This window comes from Aedes aegypti, chromosome 3 (genome assembly GCF_002204515.2).
Source record: "Aedes aegypti strain LVP_AGWG chromosome 3, AaegL5.0 Primary Assembly, whole genome shotgun sequence".
NCBI lineage: Eukaryota > Metazoa > Arthropoda > Insecta > Diptera > Culicidae > Aedes > Aedes aegypti.
Genome location: NC_035109.1, coordinates 196,220,644 through 196,242,459, shown reverse-complemented (window position 1 = coordinate 196,242,459; position 21,816 = coordinate 196,220,644). Strand labels below are relative to the sequence as shown.

General features: G+C 39.7%; 1 protein-coding gene across 1 annotated transcript in view; it reads right to left on the bottom strand.

Annotated features, from left to right (window-relative positions):
- Positions 1 to 19,225, bottom strand: part of LOC5569002 (muscle M-line assembly protein unc-89) — a 75,867-nt gene extending 56,642 nt beyond the window's left edge. Inside the window, exons 1-2 of the mRNA XM_021851136.1 lie at positions 19,052 to 19,225; positions 17,758 to 18,991 (exon numbers count right to left, since the gene is read on the bottom strand). Of these exons, the coding sequence (XP_021706828.1) occupies positions 17,758 to 18,982 (1,225 nt within the window). The 5' untranslated portion in view covers positions 18,983 to 18,991; positions 19,052 to 19,225. The remainder of the gene's footprint in view (positions 1 to 17,757; positions 18,992 to 19,051) is intronic.
- Positions 19,226 to 21,816: the final 2,591 nt, after the last annotated feature.

Sequence of the window (21,816 nt, the reverse complement as noted above, 5' to 3'; positions counted from 1 at the left end):
GTTGGACAATCGCCAGAAAACTGCCAAAGCTAAAAATATTTCTGTACCTACTTTTACGGCAGTGGGATAAATTAGTAACCAATCTACAAAAAAATACAGAGACAATTTCTTTGTTCTAGTATGGATATCATGACTATAATTCATGATTATAATGCAACAATAAATTTATGATTGGAATGAGTTAAGTTTATTCCACAGATGTAACATTGACATTTTTTTTCCGAGCTCCATTAATTACGAATTTGCGGCAAACCGAGTCAAATGTATGTAATACAATAATTACTAGAACAGTGGTTCACAACAAGTTGAGTCAGAATTGACTTAACTATAACATAGTCGTATTATATGGTTTTCGTTGCGCGATTCTTTTACGTCAATAATAACTGACGTCATCTTCATTGGTGTATTCTTCATCATTTGAAGAAGCTAGATTGGGAAACTTATAAATTGTTACTGATTTGGTTCAGTATGTTGTTCCTAGAAAAAGTTCGTGGTCAATATTTGCTTGGTTAGGAATGTATATTTAGTTACAAAACGTACCAAACCATTATAACAAAAACAATACACTGGTATTATCTACACATACAATTCACAATACATAAAACGATGTACTTTCTAGATCCACAGATTTACGGTCACAGTGAAAGACAATCAGTTTTAACGAATAATGTAAAGAAAACAGCTAAGCGTTTCTAAAATTCTTAATCGCAGCCTAAGGCAGCGTCCATTTATTACGTAACGCAAAAATTGGAAATATTTGACCCCCTCCGTAACGCTTTTTGTATGAAATTTTTTTTGTATGAGCCGTAACGCTTGAGCCTACTCCCCTCCTCCCCCTAGAGCGTTACGTAATTTGTGGATGCCGCCTAATTTGGCTACAGTATAGCCCACTGTTTCAAAGAAGGGGAGCTGTTGGGAGAACATTAATTTCATTAGTAATTTCTCTTGTCGTGACACAATCCGCCGGAAATCCTACGAAGAAAACAAAAGTGAAAATCGATAAAGAGAAATCGATCAGTGCAGATACGTCCTTATGATACAAAACACATGACATGTACCTACTATAAGTTAAAGTTTTACTTTCTTCAATATGACGAGAACCTTCAATGACCATTTTAAATTTTTATATCGGCAAGCCCAACTCATAGGCACTCACATCATGTGTATCGAGTAAAACCCTCTCTTGAAAACCACGCTTGTTGGAAGCCTCAGTGAGGCGATACTGACGATGTTAACGGCTGCACTTGAGTTTTGAGTGTTTCACAGTGACGCGCCTTCATACAATGGTCGGACAAAACCTCAAGTCGATTAAAAATGATAATCTATTAAATTTTTTCGATACCTGATATTATCCCGATGGAAATAAACAAAAATTCAGATTTTCTAGCGAATTGTGCCCAGATTAAGTTTTTTCGCCCAATCAGATAAAAACGCTGGTATTACATAAAACTTCACTGTAATGCAAAAATTTGTACAGAAACTCAAACCAGAGAGAAAGATTTACCTTCCAGGTTGCAGATTTTAATGAGCAGCTAAATTATAATAAAACATGAAAATGAAGTTTTCAACTCTGGGGGAAAAAGCGGCAAGTTAAACTATCGTATGGCTAAAAATATTGTGTTTTTTTTGTGCTGCTTGATAGTGACACATATTTTTTTCGACACACTTCAACTAAAACGACTTACTAAAACTTGAAAGAATGATTGTAAAATATATATAAAAAACAACTATTAAACTCAAGGCTATGATTACAGCATAGCTATAGATTGTTGAAGTTTGCTAGTTAAACTGCAGTTTATGAATTTAAAGCAGTCTAATATTGCTAACTTTTTTTTTTGCTTAAGATGCTGACAAAATTGTTCCGGGTCATTTGGCCGAACGCCATTTGGCCGACAGGGTCATTTGACCGAATGCCATTTGGCCGAAATTGAAAACAACAGTTAACTATAGTTAGTATGCATTTGTGATGAATCACAAAGCTGAATTTCAAAGAACCGATTCAGCTTATTCTTGAAGAAAAATAAATAAATCATCATTGATTTATAAACAATGCGCTCTTTAGTGTTAGTTCAAGAAACAGTCATTGCTGAAAGAAGAACTTCTTAAATGTAGGCAATTTTTCACTTCTCTGCTAGCTGCCAGCATGACGTTTGTAGTCAGTTTTTGGCAGCACCTAAAAGTTCAAGGCTCAAGACTAATTCGTTTTTCTGCAGGAATGGTTTGCATTGATCCCTCGAATGGTACTAAGGATATCATTCCGTAGTTCTAGCAATCACATGTACGGAGAAACAGTAAGCTTCTTTGATGTTTGTGTTCACCGAGTCGTTCGGTTTACTGATATACACAAGCAACCGTGTAGAGTTCATTTCTCACGTTGCAATCTTAGTTTTGCATGGGAACGACATCTTGCCTAGGTTAACCCTTGAGCTAAAAATATGTTTTAAGTAAGACTTTTCAAGAACGCATTATAAGCCTTAAGTCTAATAACTTTCATTTTCAACCTATAATCAAAAGAATAAAACATCTCTTATAAAAAATTGAACAAGTGTAATGCAAATAATCGTTATATCAGTATAAATACAAAGAACCGCACGATGTTTTAAAGAAGCAAAAATGCTCAATCAAGATATAATCTAAATTATTGCCAATTGTAATGAAACCAGTATAACTCGAAAGAATAGCCTATGTTAGAAAAAAGGACAAATTTCTGATGAAATAATTATAAAACACTCGAAACCCTAGCACACCGTTGGAAACACACAGACAAATCAACCATCAGTTTAGAGTCTTGACGTGATATGGAGAGCTAACAACTTCGTCCTGAATTAACGGGTCGATTTTATCATTTCTTCATAAATAAACATGACGTCTCGTCACATAAAAAAAAATCAAATTAATTAGCTGATCAGTTATTGGGCCACACTTACGAATCCTACACATCAGCGTTCTAGTAATTATTGTTTTGTTCGTAATGCGGCCAAACGACCCATTCGGTCAAATGGCGTTCGGCCAAACGGCATGCGGCCAAATGAACGGACACCTGACAAAGTCCAAAGAAAATTTTATGCGAATTCCTAGAAATTTATTTAAAAATATTTTTTAATAATAGCTTAAAAGTTAAATTAGTTGAAGACGAATACCACCGAAATCCGAGATAAAAAAAAATACTGAACTCTAGCGAGAAACAATCCGACGTACATTCGATTTTTAACCGCCTGGTTCAGACATAGCGTGCCCCGTCTACCCTAGTCTTCAATATTTCATAGAAAATGATTTATATTGTCATTTCATGGAGACTACATTCAAGAGTGCTACCCCTTACGAATGTAATGTAAGTATGATGAAAAATATATTGGGCCCAGATAGCCGTAGCGGTAAACGCGCAGCTATTCAGCAAGACCAAGCTGAGGGTCGTGGGTTCGAATCCCACCGGTCGAGGATCTTTTCGGGTTGGAAATTTTCTCGACTTCCCAGGGCATAGAGTATCTTCGTACCTGCCACACGATATACACATGCAAAAATGGTCAATTGGCATAGAAAGCTCTCAGTTAATAACTGTGGAAGTGCTCATAAGAACACTAAGCTGAGAAGCAGGCTTTGTCCCAGTTGGGACGTACCGCCAGAAAGAAGAACTTTAACACTGAAAAATCATATTTTCAGCAAATAGAAAGAATCATAGGGAAGCCTACGTATTTTCGGCCGTTTTGTTCTCTTCGTCATGGTGGGTTTTTGTCGACTAAATTCGGCAATGAGGTGCACTTATACGCAGAGCCGTTGCGTGCTCTCATGGCACCCTTGGCGAACCTTTATATGGGCGCCCCTTATCCAAAGCCTTATTTCGTTTATTTGGCAAAATACCTACAGTAGGGCTGTTCAAAATTTAAAAAAAGTTTGAAAATCCAATCTTCTATATCTTCCTTACAATCCTTACCATAAAAATAGCGTTCTATGAAATTTTCAGCTTTCTAGGTGGTGATTCGAAGGTGGTCCAAAGACAATGTAGGTTTATATGGAAATTACTATGGAGAATTTTTTTAAAATGTTCTAGACACGTTAGTACTGGAATGTAAGAACAAATAAATCATCCCATAGTAAAGTATCATGTTTCAAACCATAATAAAGAAATTTACTGAAGAGAACAATTCAATTCGACGGACAGGAGGAGAGATATTCATGAGCTACTATGGGATTATACCCCGCAAACATCTACAAAAATCCCAAACAAAATCAGCTCAAAAGGGATTTGTTTCTTCAGCAACTTCCTTCATTAAGATTTGAAGATTGAGTTTTCACTATGAGATAAGAAGTTTGTTCTTACATTACAGTACTAACGCGTTTGGAACATTTTTAAAAATTTCTCCATAGTAATTTCCATATAAACCTTCATCGTCTTTGGGCCACCTTTGAATCACCACCTAGAAAGCTGAAAATTTCACAGAACAATATTTTCATGGTAAGAGGATTGTAAGGAAGATATGGGAGATTGGATTTTGAAACATTTTTAAAATTTGACAATTTGTAGGAAAAACAAGTTTTTGTGAAGTTTACCAGACATACTTTATAAGAGATATTTTTTTTAATTCTAGAGTGATAAAGTTTCAAAAGATATCAAGGTGTATCTTACAATAAATTACGACCAAATAATCAAGACTCATCCATTGATTGACAGGATCGTTTTTCATGAAAGCTGAATTGAATAAGATCAAGATTGTTTTCAGAAAATATGTCATTAGTAAATAAAAATCTATCGATATGTTACGAAGAGATAGGGGAGAAGATCCATCAAGAATCATTTAGCAATTTAATTTTAGTGTAAAAGTATCGACAAAGGATGTTGACAGGCTTTCAAACTTGTTTCAATACTCACACTGAAAATTTTCCCGAACCTTGCCATCTCTCCTTGCACCGAATAAATTAGTAGAATCTTAACCAGGCCCATCCAAACTTTTGAAGCACGGGTTCCATCACAGAAATAATATTGTAACCTAAAACTTGTTAGCGCACAATCATCTCAACTATTTTCAACATTTTTGTAAAATCAATTTTCAGTTGCTGCGAAATTTGCTAATGAAATTTCTCATGTTTGAAACAATACTCAAATTTACAGCTTATTAAACTCACGCTTGGTTATTACTGTTATGAAATTCTCTTAAAATCTGGTTAGGATTCTGAGATATTCTCTAGATTGGATTGGCAGGTTCAAATTAATTGAAAATTAAACCTCATGAAAAAAAAATCAAACTATTCTGCCTAAGCCCGCCCTTGGACTGTGATGTAGGCCTGCTTAGGTTTTTTTCTGTGAGAATTATGTTTCGTATTATATGACAATTTTGTAGACGATTCTGTGAGTACCATGCCAAAGATTTCACAAGAATCCTGCTCAAAGTTATGTTAAAATCTGGCCAATGATCCAATTGTATATCCGACTCTTGCATTCTGACGCCTCTCAACCTGGCCAACCGCACGCTACGGCACTGCTTATATGCTAAAAGTATTGATGCAATTTTTGAGCTCATTTACTTCTAGAAAACCACTCATTATTAAGTAAACAAAGCTGCCGAAAATACAACAAGCCACCCTACATTTTGCTTGAAAAATCTGATTTGATTCCCAAAGAAGCTCTATACATGAAGTAAAACTTACGATATGTGAAATGTACAAACAAAGACAAGAAATCCTTATTTCTGATCTGTGTAAAGTTTGAATTTCCATTATATTTGAATTTGAGGTTCGTACCTCAATATTATTCCGCTAAATTAAAAGGTTGTTTTATTTATAAATTTCAAAAACCATTTTTGTTTCTGGATGTTTTTGGATAATTCTAGAATTTTGCCCTAAACTTAATTGCATTACAAAGTAGCGGAGGTGAGGACTACGCCAGCACAGCAGACAGTTGAAACCGACCAGCTCACACGATGGAAGAGGTTAAGGATACCATTCAACAGCTCAAGAACAATTAGCCAGCTGGCAAGGATGGTATCGGAATCGAAGTCATCGAGATGGACCCGAAGAGGTTGGCCGCTTGTCTGCATCGGCTGATAGTCAGAATTTGGGAAACGGAACAGCTACCGGAGGAGTGGAAGCAAGGTGTTAGGGTTCATTCAAATATTACGTAACGCAAAGTTTGTCAATTTTAGAACCCCTCCCACCCCCACGTAACAGCTTTTGTATGGAAAATTTTAATTTTTTGTATGGGTCGTAACACTCTGTAAGACCCCCTCCCTCCCCCTGTTGCGTTACGTAATATTTGAACGGCCCCTTATAAGCCCTACCTACAAGAACAACGACAAACTGGAGTGTGAAAATCATCGTGCAATCACTATCCTAATCTACGCCTACAATTTTTCCCTAAACTTAATTACATTACAAAGTAGCGAAGATGATGACTATGCCAGCACAGCAGACATTTGAAACCGACCAGCTCTCACGATGGAAGATGTGCTTACGCAGATTATCTTCCGTCGCCTATCACCTATGGCAAAAGAGTTCATGGGAAGCTATCAAGCAGGTTTCATCGACAACCGACCAGATCTTTCCCGTGCGGTAAATCCTCCAGAAATATCGTGAATACCCGATCTCTACGCACCACCTGTTCATCGATTTCAGGGTGGCATATGACAGTATTGACCATGTAGAGCTTTGGAAGATCATGGATAAGAATTGCTTTCCCAGGAAGCTCAGATGATTGATTGGAGATACGATGGACAGTGTGCAAAACTGCGTGAAGATCTCGGACGAACACTCCAGTTCGAGTCTCGCCGGGGACTACGACAGGGCGATTTCGTGCCTGCTGCTCAATATTGCGCTTGAAGGTGTCATGCGGAGAACCGGACTTAACAGACGAGGTACAATTTTCACGAGATCCGGACAATTTGTTTGCTTCGGACGACATGGATATTACAGGGAGAAAATTTGAAACGTTGGCAGATTTGTACACACGCCTGGAACTCGAAGCAACAAGAGTCGGACTGGTTGTGAATGCGTCAAAAACAAAGTACATGCTGATAGGCGGAGCTGAGCGCGACAGGGCCCAGCTGTAACACGGACATCATCGCTCGAAGCTGTATATTCTGTTTTTATAGGCCTTTGAGTTACATTTCAAAACTAATAAACAACAGACAAAAAGCAACAACTTAATATCGCAATTCCAAAGTGTAAAAAGGCAAACATTTCATGTTTTCTCTATGCAAATAAACTTTTACCGAAATAAAATAAAAAATAGGTCAACACTTTGCATGTTCGTTTGGCTCACCCTTTGCAGCTCTCGCGGCTCGATTAGCTTACACTTTGACCGCAATGTGAGTTTCCGTGAATCTCTCTTATTAAGAATCCCAATCCCGAAGGATCTTCGAGGTGGTGGGCGAGTTCGTCCACCTCGGATAATTGCTGAACGGCGCATCATCGAGAAATACGAAGGCGTATCGATCCAGGATCTTTTCGTAATGGAAATTTCCTTAATTTCTCTGGGCATAGAGTATCATCGCTCCTGCCACACGATATACGAATGCGAAAATGGCAACTTAGACAAATAAAGCTCTCAAGTAATACATAACTGTGAAAATGCTCATAAGAACACTAAGTTGAGAAGCAGGCTTTGTCCCAGTGGGGACGTTAATGCCAAGAAGATCATCTGCGGACTCCAGAAAAAACTGCGGTCAAAAAGATTCAACCCGCACCAAATGCATGATGTACAAAATGCTCATAAGACCGGTAGTCCTCTACGGGCATGACACATGGACGATGCTCGAGTTGGACTTGCAAACTGTTGGAGTTTTAGAACGCCGGGTGCATAGAACGGCGGCGGCATGCCGGAGAAGGGTTTTTTTTTGTTTTGTTTTTTACAAGGGGGAAATCTGCAAACAGATCCCCTGAGAAGATAACTCGGGGAATGCGGGGATGACGCACCAACGACGACCCGCTAAAACCAGCCTATGCACTGTGCTTGAGCAATTCATTTAGAATTGCTCAAGTGGTGAACAGTGCATCGATATGACCCTTGGACTCAGACCCTCATCTCCCCGGAACCACCTTACGGTATTTCTTCTGGAAGGGACCAGTGCATATAGCACAACACGTGTAGCAGAAGTAGCCTAGGCAAACTGCTTCTCCTAGCCGACTTAAACAATGTTACAAGGGACCAGCCTCGGCAGGGCTAATCCTCTGCAGCCAACTCTTGGTCGGCGCGCCATAGACGCTGCAATTCTAACATAATGTGAGTGACAGCCGTAGTTACTGCATTCCAGCACTCGGCATCCGCACACATTCTCACTATAATATTGTCGGGGGACGTGTCCCCTCCGCATGTAGTGAGCATGCGACCTCTCACAACAATGAAACGAGGGCAATCGAACACGACATGCTCCGCTGTTTCCTCTACACCAGCACAATTGGGGCACGCAGGAGATTCTGAGTGCCCGAACCTATGCAGGTACTGTCTATAGCAACCATGTCCTGACAGAAACTGCGTCAGGTGGAAGTTCACTTCCCCATGGCTTCTACCATACCAATCTGACACATTTGGTATTAGCCGATGGGTCCATCTACCCTTAGTGGAGTTATCCCATTCCTGCTGCCAGCTTCTGAGCGTTTCCTCTTTACACGTGTCGCGGACTCCTCTGGTACCCCTTTGGTTGAAGCATTGAGCATCTTCCTTGATGATGAGCCCGATGGGCGTCATCCCGCTATGATGCACACGGCCTCTTTAGATACCGTCCGGTATGCACTTGCTACTCTTAAGCACATTATCCTGTACGTGCTTTCCAACCGCTTTAGGTTTCTTCTCGTTATAAGCGCTTTTGACCAGATTGGTCCTCCATACCTTAGTATGGATAGCGCCACGCTTGCCAGCAGCTTGCGTTTGCTGGCAATTACAGCAGAGCTGTTAGACATCATCCTCGAAAGCGCCGCTATAGCCGTAGATGCCCTTTTACAGGCATATTCAACGTGGCTAGCGAAGCTCAGCTTGCCATCAATCATTACCCCAAGATGCCTAAGGGATCGTTTGGACTCTATGGTGCAATCACCTACCGAGATAAGCGCCCGTTGCTCGGACTTGCGGTTGTTGACCACCACCACCTCAGTCTTGTGACGGGCCAGTCCTAGTTTCCTAGACTTCATCCGTTCCTCAACCAGGGAAATAGAGTGCGCTGCTGTCAACTCTACTTCCTCCATCGATTCACCATAGACCACTAGGGTGATATCGTCGGCGAAGCCAACAATCTTAACACCCGTCGGAAGGGGCAGCCTCAGTACGTCATCGTACATCGCATTCCATAACAGCGGGCCCAGGAGAAGGGTGTGTGGCGGCGAAGAATGAATCACAAGCTCGCCCAACTCTACGGCGAACCTAGTATCTTGAAGGGTAGGACAGGGCATGTTGCAATAATGCCGGACAATAGCCCTGGAAAGATGGTATTCGCTTCGAATCCGGTCGGAGCAAGAAGGCGTGGGGCGCAGCGAGCTAGGTGAACTGAACTGGTGTACCAGGGAAGCGTGGATGGCAGTCAAGGATGGAGAGAAGCGGCCATGGATCGAGTGAATTGGCGAAACATTGTTCGTGAGGTTTTATCAAGTTTATTGATGTTTAACCAAATAAATAAATAATAGTACATTGAAAGGTAAGTACAGTTCTGAGTCAAATTCTGGACAGCTTCAAATTCCGGACATTCTACTTTGTAAAGGAAATTTCACATGGAATGTGTCAATATTTGCCGGTCAAAAGTTTCCACTTCCGAGGCTTATTTTAACAAGCATTTTTCAAAGATATCTATAAAAGTTTAGAATGCTCAACTGCATTAGACGTTTTTTCAATAGATTGGTTATTTCAAATAATGATTTGACTTTTCTAAGTAAGATTCACATGACCTGTCCGGAATTGGAATCAAATTATCCGGAATGTGAGGCAAAATTGAGGAAGCGTCCGGAATAAGAATCATGAAAAGGTCGCACATTCCTATTTATTTAAAATTTGCAAGTTACGGAAGCATAATCTGCCTCTAGGCTAAGCGAAGCAAAAAGAAAGATGCAGCATTCAGATAGGGCGCTTCGGTAGCCTCTGGACTAGAGTTGGCAATGTCGCAACTCTAGTCCAGAGTTTCGGTGCAATTATTGCGGCGCTCATTTTGAATGCACATTCAGCGGCGGCGATAGCGCGCAGACAATATACGCTCAATTCATACGCAAAGTCGAAATACAAATGGGCTTCGATTTTTTCTGTTCTTCAAGGACACGAATGTTCCAAACTAGCTAAATCATTTGAAAATTTTTATTATCACTGTGACGGTTTATCGACATTTTCAGATACTCGCGTTTTGTTTTTTTGCAGAGCACAAGCTACCAAAAATCTGTTTGGATTAGAGAATACTGACCCAAATGAAAGGCAGAAAAATTGTCTAATGACTGCGGAAGTTTCTTAAGGCCCAGATTGTCAAATGCCATGTAGGGGAACATGGCCCAGTACACACTGATGGGGTAAAATGGCCCGACTCATTGAATCACTCCTAGAAGGATTCAATTTGTATTCTTTGCTGAACGATGTCAAGCTTTGTTTACCTAAGAGGTGCTGCTACAAGCCTTGGAGATAAACTCATCGATTTTCCTTTATTTTCCGGTGAAATTCAATTGTTATTTTTTTTTTGCCTAAGTAGTAAGCTTTTCCGCTGATTGTATTAACGAATAAGCGTTTCATGCTACTGAGCAAACTCATGGAGGAGTATGGTTGCTGACTATTAGTTCTTCATTACTACAAAAATATGGGAAATATGCAAGTGTTTGGTTTGTTAATTGATGAGATTTTGTATTTTGTGTGTTCGTAAAAATGTATGACAGGTAATGTTTGTATGAGTTGTGCAGGTTTCCCCAACATATCAATTATTAAACATACAAGTAGGATAGTGGTATGTGGAATGACCGTAATCATGCAGGCAACCACTCAGCTCCTGGCGAGCGTGGTGCTACCCACATGTTTTAAATGAACAGAAACCTAATGCGGTAGGAAAGCACGTACAGGATCATGTGCTTAAGAGTAACAAGCGCATTCCAAACAGTTTCTAAAGAGACCGTGTGTATTATAGCCGGGATGACGCCCATCGGGCTCATCATCAAGGAAGATATTCAATGCTTCAACCAAAGAGGAATAAGAGGAGCCACAACGCGTAACAAAAGACAGCGCTTAAAGAAAGACAACACGTAAAGAGAAAACGCTTAGAACTTGGTAGCAGGAATGGAATAACTCCACTAAAGGTAGATGCACCCATCGGCCAATACCCAATGTGTCAGATTAGTATATTAGAAATCATGGCCCATGAGGAAGAGAACTTCCACCTGACGCTAATTCCGTATTACACAAGTCGGAAATCGACTTCGGTAAACGGATTCGCGGAGAATCCAACAGCTGATATCTCGGTAACTAAGTGCAGAATATCGGTAAAATGTGGTATACAGTAGTGTTCGCCGAGATCTCAATAAAAATTTGGATTGCCTAACTCTTGAAAAAATAAGCACCGAGATTCGGTATAGAAAAGTACCGAATTCTCAGCTGTTGGGTTCTCGGCGATTAGCTATACTGAGCTCGGTGAAATAGCTTACGTGTGCAGGACATGGTTGGTAAAGGCAGTACCAGCATAGGTTCGGGGACTCAGAATCTCTTGCGTGACCCAATTGTGCTAGTTGTAGAGGAAACAGCGGAGTTGTCGTGTTCGATTGCCCGCGTTTCATTGTTGTGAGTGATCGTATGCTCACTACATGCGGAGCAGACACTCCCCGGACAATATAATCCAGAGAATGTGTGCGGATGCCGAGTGCTGGTTACGGCCGAGTGCAGCTGTCACTCACATTATACTTAAATTACAGCGCCTATGGCGCACGGACCAAGAGTCGGCTGTAGAAGATTAGTCCTGTCGAGGCTACTTCCCTGTAACCGTTTAAGTCGGCTAGGAGAAGCAGTTTGCCTAGACTACTTCTACTACATGTATTAAGTGTTATATGCACTGGCCCCTCCCCGAAGAAATACCGTAAAGTGATTCCGAGGAGTAAAGCGTCTGAGGCCAAGGGTAATGTCTGCCCAGTCAACATTTTGGATGGTATAACTTTTGTTATACATCATTCTATATGAATCAATTCAATCGTATTGAATGCACGAAAAAGCTATATACCTACCAAAGTGGAGGCTATATGCGTACTTGGCACGACTTTTTCGGACTTTCTGCGATCAGATATACGATGCCACAAAATTTGGATGGAAATAAAAAAAAAGTTTCCATTGAGTCTCGAACACGAGTCCTCTGGATCGAGAATCGGGCACCTTACCACTGTACCACCAAGGGTTACTTATCCGATGGGTGATTATTTGCCAATATTAATACATGTTTCATGTACAGCGACACATACTTTGTTTTTCTTTGAGGCCCATCGTCAGCAGATAGACAAAGTTTGGGTGGCAATTTTTGCTAAGTTATTGCGATTTCATACGATGCTTACTGGATTGATATATGATCTGTCAGTTTATATAACATAACGTGATTCTATGTTGCACTATTTACGACATGTTTTGTTGTCAATACAGATTGTCGTTTATGAATCGTATTGGGGATTTATATACAACTTGTATTGACATTGATAACGCTTAATATGGCATCTTGTGCAATTTGATTTTGGACGCATGAATATGTGATTTTGGATGCACATTCTTATACGATATGTGGTTCACTGGGTGTGCATTCTGTACACCACTTGAGCAATTCAACGAGAATTTAGTTTTAGGGGGGTGCGGCATCCTCATAATAAAAGACACGGACACCGTCTTCAGCCATTTAGCTGCACAGACTGTAACTGAACACTAGACAACGGACAAGCATGTTCCAGTGGCACAACCTAGAAACATTCCTGACGAAAAGTTTCAATGGCTGAAGCGGTAATCGAACCCACACCCCATGATACGATGCGCTTAAATGCCTGACGACACTAACCGCACGACCACGAGGCCCATAATTCCCTGAGTTACCTTCTCAGGGGTCTGATTCGAGATCGAATATAATCATAATTTGTTAAAAAAAAGACACGGGCTACCACCTACCGAGCTTCTAAAATCCACCACCTTGGAGGATGGCATTCGGACGGTCATGAGGGGTGACGAAATCGTTGATAATACCCGAATGAAAGGGTAACGATTGGCCATGCAGGTCAAGAACCTGGAAGACAAAAGGCAAACCTCTGGTCGTTCACTTATTCGGAATCTGCAGAAGAAGCAAGTTGGAAAGCAATTGTAAAGATTCAAATAGTAAGAAGTGAGAAGTGGAGAGGTTTGAGAGGAAATAGTGAACAAAGAAGTGGACTCCAGGATCCCGCCTTTTTATATAGAAACCACCTAATTTCTATTACTGCCCAACGCCATCGTAGAGCCCTATTCTTCGTACATTGCGGCATCGTTACATAGCTAGCCGAGGACACGTAGAAGGGTCCACGTGGCCGAAGCACACGAGACCTGAAGAAGTACGTCGGCGGTTGTTAGCAAGCTAGGAAGAAGCGTGGACTTTTGTGGTAGCTGTGAGAAGAAGGAGCCCTTCGCAATAAGAAAGATCAGATTTGCAATTAAGAAAGTGGAAAGTAGAGGATAACGAGGAGAAGATTATAGTCTTTACCGACGACATCATCCTATTAGTCTATGGCGAATCAGGAAGTAGATTTGATCGTAGCGCACTCTGTATCCACAGTTGAGGAATATATGCGATCCAAGAAACTGATACTAGTCTTATGACTGGGTTAAGGAGATTGCCTCATCGAGTCCAAGTGATTCTTTAAGCCCTCTACCGGCAGCTTCATTTTTGAATTAGTATTCAAATCGCGATAACTTTTTTGTTTCTCGATATTTTTGCACCATTTTTTCACAAGTTCTTAAAAAACTTTTTTAGTTTTAGAATATGTGTCGATATTGCTCATTGGTCACCTGGATCCAAAGACATTCCAAAATTCCTTGGGGGACCGACACGTAGCCATAGCCCACGTTAATATATCAGGCTACAGAATTTTTAACGTACTTACTCGGATATTAACTCCTCGGAATGATACATTACTGCGAGTTTGTTGATAAAAAATGATACAATTTGGTGCAGCCGTCTTTGAGTAATGAGTATTTATGTTTCTGGTACCACGCTGGACAAATAAAGATCTTGAAAACTCTAAAAAACCTCATATTGTAATTTTCAGATTTCTCCAAGAATACTGAACCGATTTGCATGATTTTTTTCAGAATAGTAGAGTATTTTTTTTAGCGGTAAAAAAAGGAGCTGCCGGTAGAGGGGTTAAGCATTTCTTGGTAATACATTGTAAGAAAGCATCTTCAGCTATGACTTTTTTTTGTAAATATCCCATGATAAGCCTTGATTTTTGTAACGAAATTCAGATAAAAAGGGAGATGATAAAAAAAACATAATTAGGATATGAAAAATGTTTTCGGTTTCCGTACTACCGTCTGATTCGACAGAATTGTTAGATATCCGAGCAATAATAAGCACTAGCTCTTTTTTCTGAGTTTAATCAAGCAGCTTCGGTGCAGCTTAAAGCTGGCTGGAAGAACACTTAGCCAACCGAATCCAAGTAGGCTGGAGTGGTTGAATACACGCAAAGAAACTTGATCTGAATTAATTTATTTTTAAATCTAAAACTTTGAATTTTTAAGTTTTAATAGTTTTAATTGTGATTTGCATTGTAAAGACTGGTTTGCTGTTGAAAAGAAATATAATCACCTATCTCGATGCATTGGAAATTACTTGCCTGAAGAAATGTCATTTCATTGTAGAAAGTTTCTTGTCCAATTCGTTAAAGAAATTTATTTATTTTTGCTGAGCGAGACATTTGATTTGAAAACTAGTGTAACATTCAAGTAAAGTAAAAATGACATTGATCGATTTTAAAGAAATTTTAACGGAATTTCAAATAAAATTTTAAATTGAACATATACTTTTGAGTATTTCTTATCATTCATGAGTTCAAAAAAAAAAATAAAAGATTGACTAAAGTGAATATCTCTATCACGTCAATATTTACAGACTTTCACTTTTTAAATCATATAAATTATGTAACCCAGTCAAAAAAGCACACTTTGATGGAATTGTTATTACTTGCTCGAGTATTTCTTCTTCTTTCACGCGAAAGAAAGAAATACTCGAAAATAAGATATGTCTGAAGTAATGTGAAAATTTCATACAAATCGATTGTTCGTACAAAAACGATTACGAAATTATTAGTCCGATAACAATTTTATTTATTGCTGGTTGTAATACACATTTTTTTAAAAATTTGAAATACATTTCGCTGCGTGTAAATCGTAAAAGTGAGCTCACAAGTGGTAGCAATCGAGCTCTCGTTGGACAGAGCTAATGAAAATGACTTTCAAAAGAAATTTGAAGGGTGTGTTGTGAACTGATGAAGTTCGGCGATGTAATGGTTTTCTTTTATTCGCTGAGTTGACTGGCATGGACGACGGTCACCTTTTCTGTGGTGGGAACTGGGAAAAATGATTAATTTCATCCGACATGACGTAGTCAGTAATCATTCAATAAAAATATATTTAAATAGTTCTATTTCTTTCACAGGTTTTTGTTTCCCCATTACATAAAAACGTATTCACATTTTTTTTAAATACTCGGTTTCTTGGAAGGTACATTCTAAATATTGCAATGGTTTTGATATTCATTCATTCATTCAAGTTTATTGAAACACACAGTTTTTTTTATATTTTATTGCTTTTACAAACGCGAACAACAAATAAAAAAATCATCACTGTTGTTCTATTTGCAAAAAGGATATTTTAAATATTGTTTCAACATGTTTTAATGCAGTGGCAACTGTATTTGCCAATAACGATTAATAAAGAAACATATCAAGTTTATTATCACTCCATGTTTTTATAAACCATTTAAATATAAAATAACGATTTTAGGCCAGTTTTGGCATTTAGGCCCTTTGGTTAATAAACTGGAACTAGTTTCATATAAAACGAATTTAAGATTCATCGATGCCAGATGAGCGATCTATGCTTCTTCACACGTCAAAAAAAAAACTCAGATAGTTTGATTCATTCCTTTCAAAGCTGTGAATTTTTAAAAAGTTGTGCTGAAATAAAATAAAGTTTTACTTAAATAGTTAAATTGACGTTGATTATTAAAACTTTGAGATATATCGTCTAGGCTTTGCGGGAACATCACTCACTGAAACGTTCTATTTGCTAAACGGATGAATCATATCAGCAAATCTATCATCAGTCAGGACTTCATAATTTCTAAAGACTTTGTGCAAAACTTTAAATGTTTAAACTTTTTCGACCAAAAAGTCGAGTTCAGATCATGCTTATACTAATTCGATTGAAGATTTTCTCAAAATTATAATTGTTTTGTTCATTACTCCATGTTGCACGTAGTGAATGGTTTCGTCGGTTTGTTTTACAAATGATTAGGCTTTCAATTATTAAATCAGTCGATTTATCCCTACTGTACGTGCATCTCTATAATTTAATTCAAAATATGCAAAATATCTTTCCTTACGTTTTATTCCATAAGTACACTGCCCATAACTGCATATTTGTAACATTCGACAAAAGTAGGCATTGAGTAAATGGAATACCAAGTGTGCATTTTATGGAAGTATGGGAAGAAACTGGAATTTCTAAAAATTACCAGGAACTCATAAGTGCTTATTTGAGCCTGGTATTTTGTACAACTCATATCGCATACTAGGTGAATTGTCAAAAAATAATTCTGATAGAAATTTTATTGCTATTACGTTACGAGGTTTATTTATAATCTCAATGTGACTGTTATGCGGTTATACTTACTAATGTGACAAAACAACTTGGTATTTTTTTTCGAATGTTCTAGAACAATCTCACAGATTTCAGTAAGTGGATCGAAAGTATTTATCATTTGATGACTCTCCATGGTATTAACTCCAATTTGTCCAAAATGTCGAATGTGACTGTTATGCAGTTATGGTCAGTACAGTATATCATACTGCCGTGAATCGCAAGAATAAATCTGTAAAAAGTAGGCATTGAGAAAATGGGCTGTAAAGTTTTCAAACTCGTTTTCCATACGAATATTAAAAAAATTCCAGAGGATTGAACATGTTCAAATCATAATGAAACTTTCACAATTTGCTCTCCACTACGATAGCTTTACGAGAAAAATATAAAGACGATAAAAAAACTGTTCATTTTTGTGTAACACGGTTCGCAAACCCGTAGTGGGACTGATATGCGGTTACTTTTCGTTATGGGACAATTTGACTTGCTGTTCTTTCCTAATTTTTCTGAACAAATCATGTGATAATATTAGTGCGGCTGAAATCTGAACTCAACTCAATTTTGACGAAAATGCAGATGGGACTGACTTGCGATTCACTGCAGTATACGAGTACCAAAAATCATGTTGAAAACCTTCGATAACCATTTTTTTTTCACAGCATACTTCGATCGCAAAACAATTTTCCAAATTTTGAACGTTTGGTAAAAGGAGATTCAGTGATTACAGTAACAAAAGCAATCTAAGCAGCATTGGTCGTTTCTTGTCATGTGAGGCAAAGCAGCTCGTCACCATTCAACTTACATCTAGACTAAGCAAAATTTCAAATAAATCTTTTCATTTGTTGAAACACACAACTTCAATGAGAACTATAGAGACACGTTTAGCCATTTCTTCACATCACCGAAAATTCACTGAGCTTTCACCATATGTGATTAGTTAGTTACACGCTGAAGTTTGTTACCTTTGATTGAAATAAAAGTGGGAGGAATGGGCTTGGATTCAAAGCTTTCATATACTTTCACAGTCGTGGACGTCGAAGTTTCTCCATTCTTATTCTTGATGATACAACTGTATTCACCCTGATCGCTGTAATCCACATTGACAATTTCCAAGCTCAGTAAACCTTCGCTAACCTTGAAGGTATGCTTTGCACTTTTTTCAATGGGATTGCCATCTTTAAACCACCTTACGGTGATTCCAGGTCCAGAAATAGTGCATGTCAACTTAACTGTTGAGCCTTTAGGAGCTGCTCTTGATTTTAAATGTGAGATGATTAGCGGTGGCCGCATCAATTGACGCTGCCGTTGCCATTCCAAATCACGTTCTCTCTCCGTCATCTCGTGAGTCGATTCTCGCCTTGATGATTCCTTAGATGCCTCCTTAGCCTCCTTAGCCTTGGCTTTTTTCGTCTCTTCCTCACTATTTTTCAATTGCGTTTCTAAGTCGTCAACACTTTTCCACACTGAAGGATCGAACTCTTCCTTCGGTGGAATCAGTTCAACGTCTGAATCATATTCAGGTTCGGGTGTAGGTGTCTTTGGTGGAGGAGGTGGCGGTGGTGTCGGCTCACGAGGGGGTGGTGGTGGCGGTGGGGTCGGCTCACGAGGTGGAGGAACTTCTTCCTCTTCTTCCTCCTCCTCTTCCTCTTCTACTTCTTCTTGCACGGGCTCTGGAGTAGGCTCGGGAACTACTTCGACGGGTGCTGGAGCGGGTTCTTGTGACTTACCTTGTTCTTCTTTCTTTGCTGCCAACTCTGCTTCTGCTTCACTTACTGTCTTCTCATGTTCAGCTGCGGGCATTGGTGCTTCTGGTTCAATAGGTTGCTCTTCGATAATTTCAATTTTCACTGTAGAAATATCACCACAACTGGCTGGATCAAGACTGCAGGAATCCGTGAAAAACAGAGAAATGTATTCATCCACATTCGTTACACCTCCCGAAATGTCCATAACCAATGCTTTATCGATGATTGCTTTTTGTGATGCAACTTGGACATCTGGCTTTTCACCTATTTCAAAGGGAGACTTTTCTCGATGCAAACTTCTGAAATCACGTGGAGAGTCACCCCTTTTTGGAACTGCTAGGAAATCCTGAGCTGGAGCCAGGGGCTCTGGGGTTAATTCAATTTGCACGGGCGTTTCATCCTTGCCCGATCGGCGAGCCCTTCTTTCTCGACGTGTACTCATTTTTATGAACTGTTATAATTATATAACTTTAATGATTTGGAATTTTCAACGGAAAAAAATAAAACTTACAAAAACAAACTATTATTGTAAATGTTTATAAAAAAATATCCGGATGGGAAAATAAATAATTTATCTTAAAAACTATGACTTTTTTCGAAGAGTTCGGACTATCGTAGAGGGATTGCCAAATTCCCATCAAACAGATAGTGCCGAAAAACTACTCTAAGGGATTGCGGCATAGCATTTTCGAAAACCCAGACATGTATTCGATCGATTCTAAACACACACGATCATGTGTGCTGCTTTTATTGCTAATTGTAACGATCGATATAATTAGCGTTCGGCAATCGGCTAATTTTAGCTAGCAGCGTAAGTGACACACTCACCGTTCATTGATATACATTTGTTGATATTATAGGGGATTCAAAGCACGAGTGGAAGTACCGTGATACATGAGCGTAGTAAAGAATGTCTTAAGAGGAATGTAATATAGTTTGGTTGAAAATGCAAAAGTTATGTTGTAAATTAGTGTGTAATTCGTGTGAGTGTCAGAATTAAATTATTTGTCCTTTGTTTTTACAATGTTTTGTTTATCAAACTATGAACCACAACCCATTAGCGAAAAGTACGCTTCTATTTTTTATATTTCTGGCATTACATTTCAACTGGGACCGGACCTGCTTTTCAGCTTAATGTTATTATGATATCGTACGACGAGCACGAAGATACTGAAAACATCCTTGACGGGTGTGATTCGAACCCACAACCTTCAGCATGGTCTTGGTGAATAGCTGCGCATTTACCGCTATGACCTCGAATAACCCATACCCCGAATAACACTACCTAGAATAATCCCATTATCCCGAATGAAAATGTTGTCACCTCTGATTGAGTAAAACATATCTATTCGACAATAACATGTTGTCAGTTGTTTGTGTACTTTTAATATTGGTGTTTGCTTTCAAGGTGCTTGCCGCTAGCATGATACATTAATTTATTTAGTTAACATCTAAACAGATAACACTGAATCAATAATTTCACGCCACAATACTCGGTTCGTGGCCGCATCTCTCCATCCCCGGTTCTGCCCCACGCTCGCCAAATCGATACGTACTTGATCCGCCCACCTAGCTCGCTGCGCTCCACACCTTCTTGTACCAAACGGATCCGAAGCGAACACCATCTTTGCAGGGTTGCTGTCCGGCATTCTTGCAACATGCCCAGCCCATCGTATCCTTCCAGCTTTGGCCACCTTCTGGATACTGGGTTCGCCGTAGAGTTGGGCGAGCTCGTGGTTCATCCTTCGCCGCCACACACCGTTTTCCTGCACACCGCCAAAGATCGTCCTAAGCACCCGACGTTCTAAGACTCCAAGTGTTTGCAGGTCCTCCTCGAGCATCGTCCACGTTTCATGCCCATAGAGGACTACCGGCCTTATGAGCGTTTTGTACATGGTACATTTGGTGCGGACGTGAATCTTTTTTGACCGCAGCTTCTTCTGGAGGCCATAGTAGGCCCGACTTCCACTGATGATGCGCCTCCGTATTTCACGGCTAACGTTATTGTCAGCCGTCAGCAAGGATCCAAGGTAGACGAACTCGTCGACCACCTCGAACGTATCCCCATCTATCGTAACACTGTTACCTAGGCGAGCCCTGTCGCGCTCGGCTCCACCAGCTAGCATGTACCTTGTCTTGGACGCATTCACCACCGGTCCAACTTTTGCTGCCTCGCGTTTCAGGCGGGTGTACAGGTCTGCCACCTTTTCAAATGTTCGGCCGAAAATGTCCATATCATCCGCGAAGCAAACAAATTGACTGGATCTCGTAAAAATCGTACCCCGGCTGTTGAGCCCGGCTCTCCGCATAACACCTTCTAGCGCAATATAGAACAACAGGCACGAAAGTCCATCACCTTGCCGTAGTCCCCGGCGGGATCCAAACGAACTGGAATGTTCGTCTGAAACCTTTACACAATTTTGCATACCCTCCATCGTCGCTCTTATCAGTTTCGTGAGCTTCCCGGGAAAGCTGTTCTCGTCCATGATTTTCCATAGCTCTACGCGGTCGATACTGTCGTATGCCGCCTTGAAATCGATGAAAAGGTGATGCGTTGGGACCTGGTATTCACGACATTTTTGGAGGATTTGCCGTACAGTAAAGATCTGGTCCGTTGTCGATCGGCCGTCAACGAAGCCGGCTTGATAACTTTCCACGAACTCGTTTACTACAGGTGATAGACGACGAAAGATGATCTGGGATAATACTTTGTAGGTCGCATTTAGAATGGTGATCGCTCGAAAGTTCTCGCAATCTAGCTTGTCGCCTTTCTTGTAGATGGGGCATATTATCTCTTCCTTCCACTCCTCCGGTAGCTTTTCTGTTTCCCAGATTGTGCCTATCAGCCGGTGCAGACAAATGGCCAGCCTCTCCGGGCCCATCTTTATGAGTTCAGCTCCGATACCATCCTTACCAGCAGCTTTGTTGTTCTTGAGCTGGTGAATGGCATCCTTAACCTAGCATGATATTCTCGTTTTCATTGTTCCGTCAATATTTCTTTTATTACTTTTGGGAATATAGGTCGGACTCGATTATACGGTGTATCGACTAGAAGAAAAATTAAAATCTGTGATAAAAGAACTTTAATATTATATTTTTTCGTTGTTTTATTTCTATGATGCAGTAAACTATCTCAAATTTATGCATAAAAACTGAAAACCAAGAATATCAAAAACCATACTCCGGCTAATCGAGCCTAAAATTCCGGATAATCGAAACCCGGATAATCGAGTCTCCGGATAATCGAGTCCGATCTGTTACGCAAATTTGCTTCTG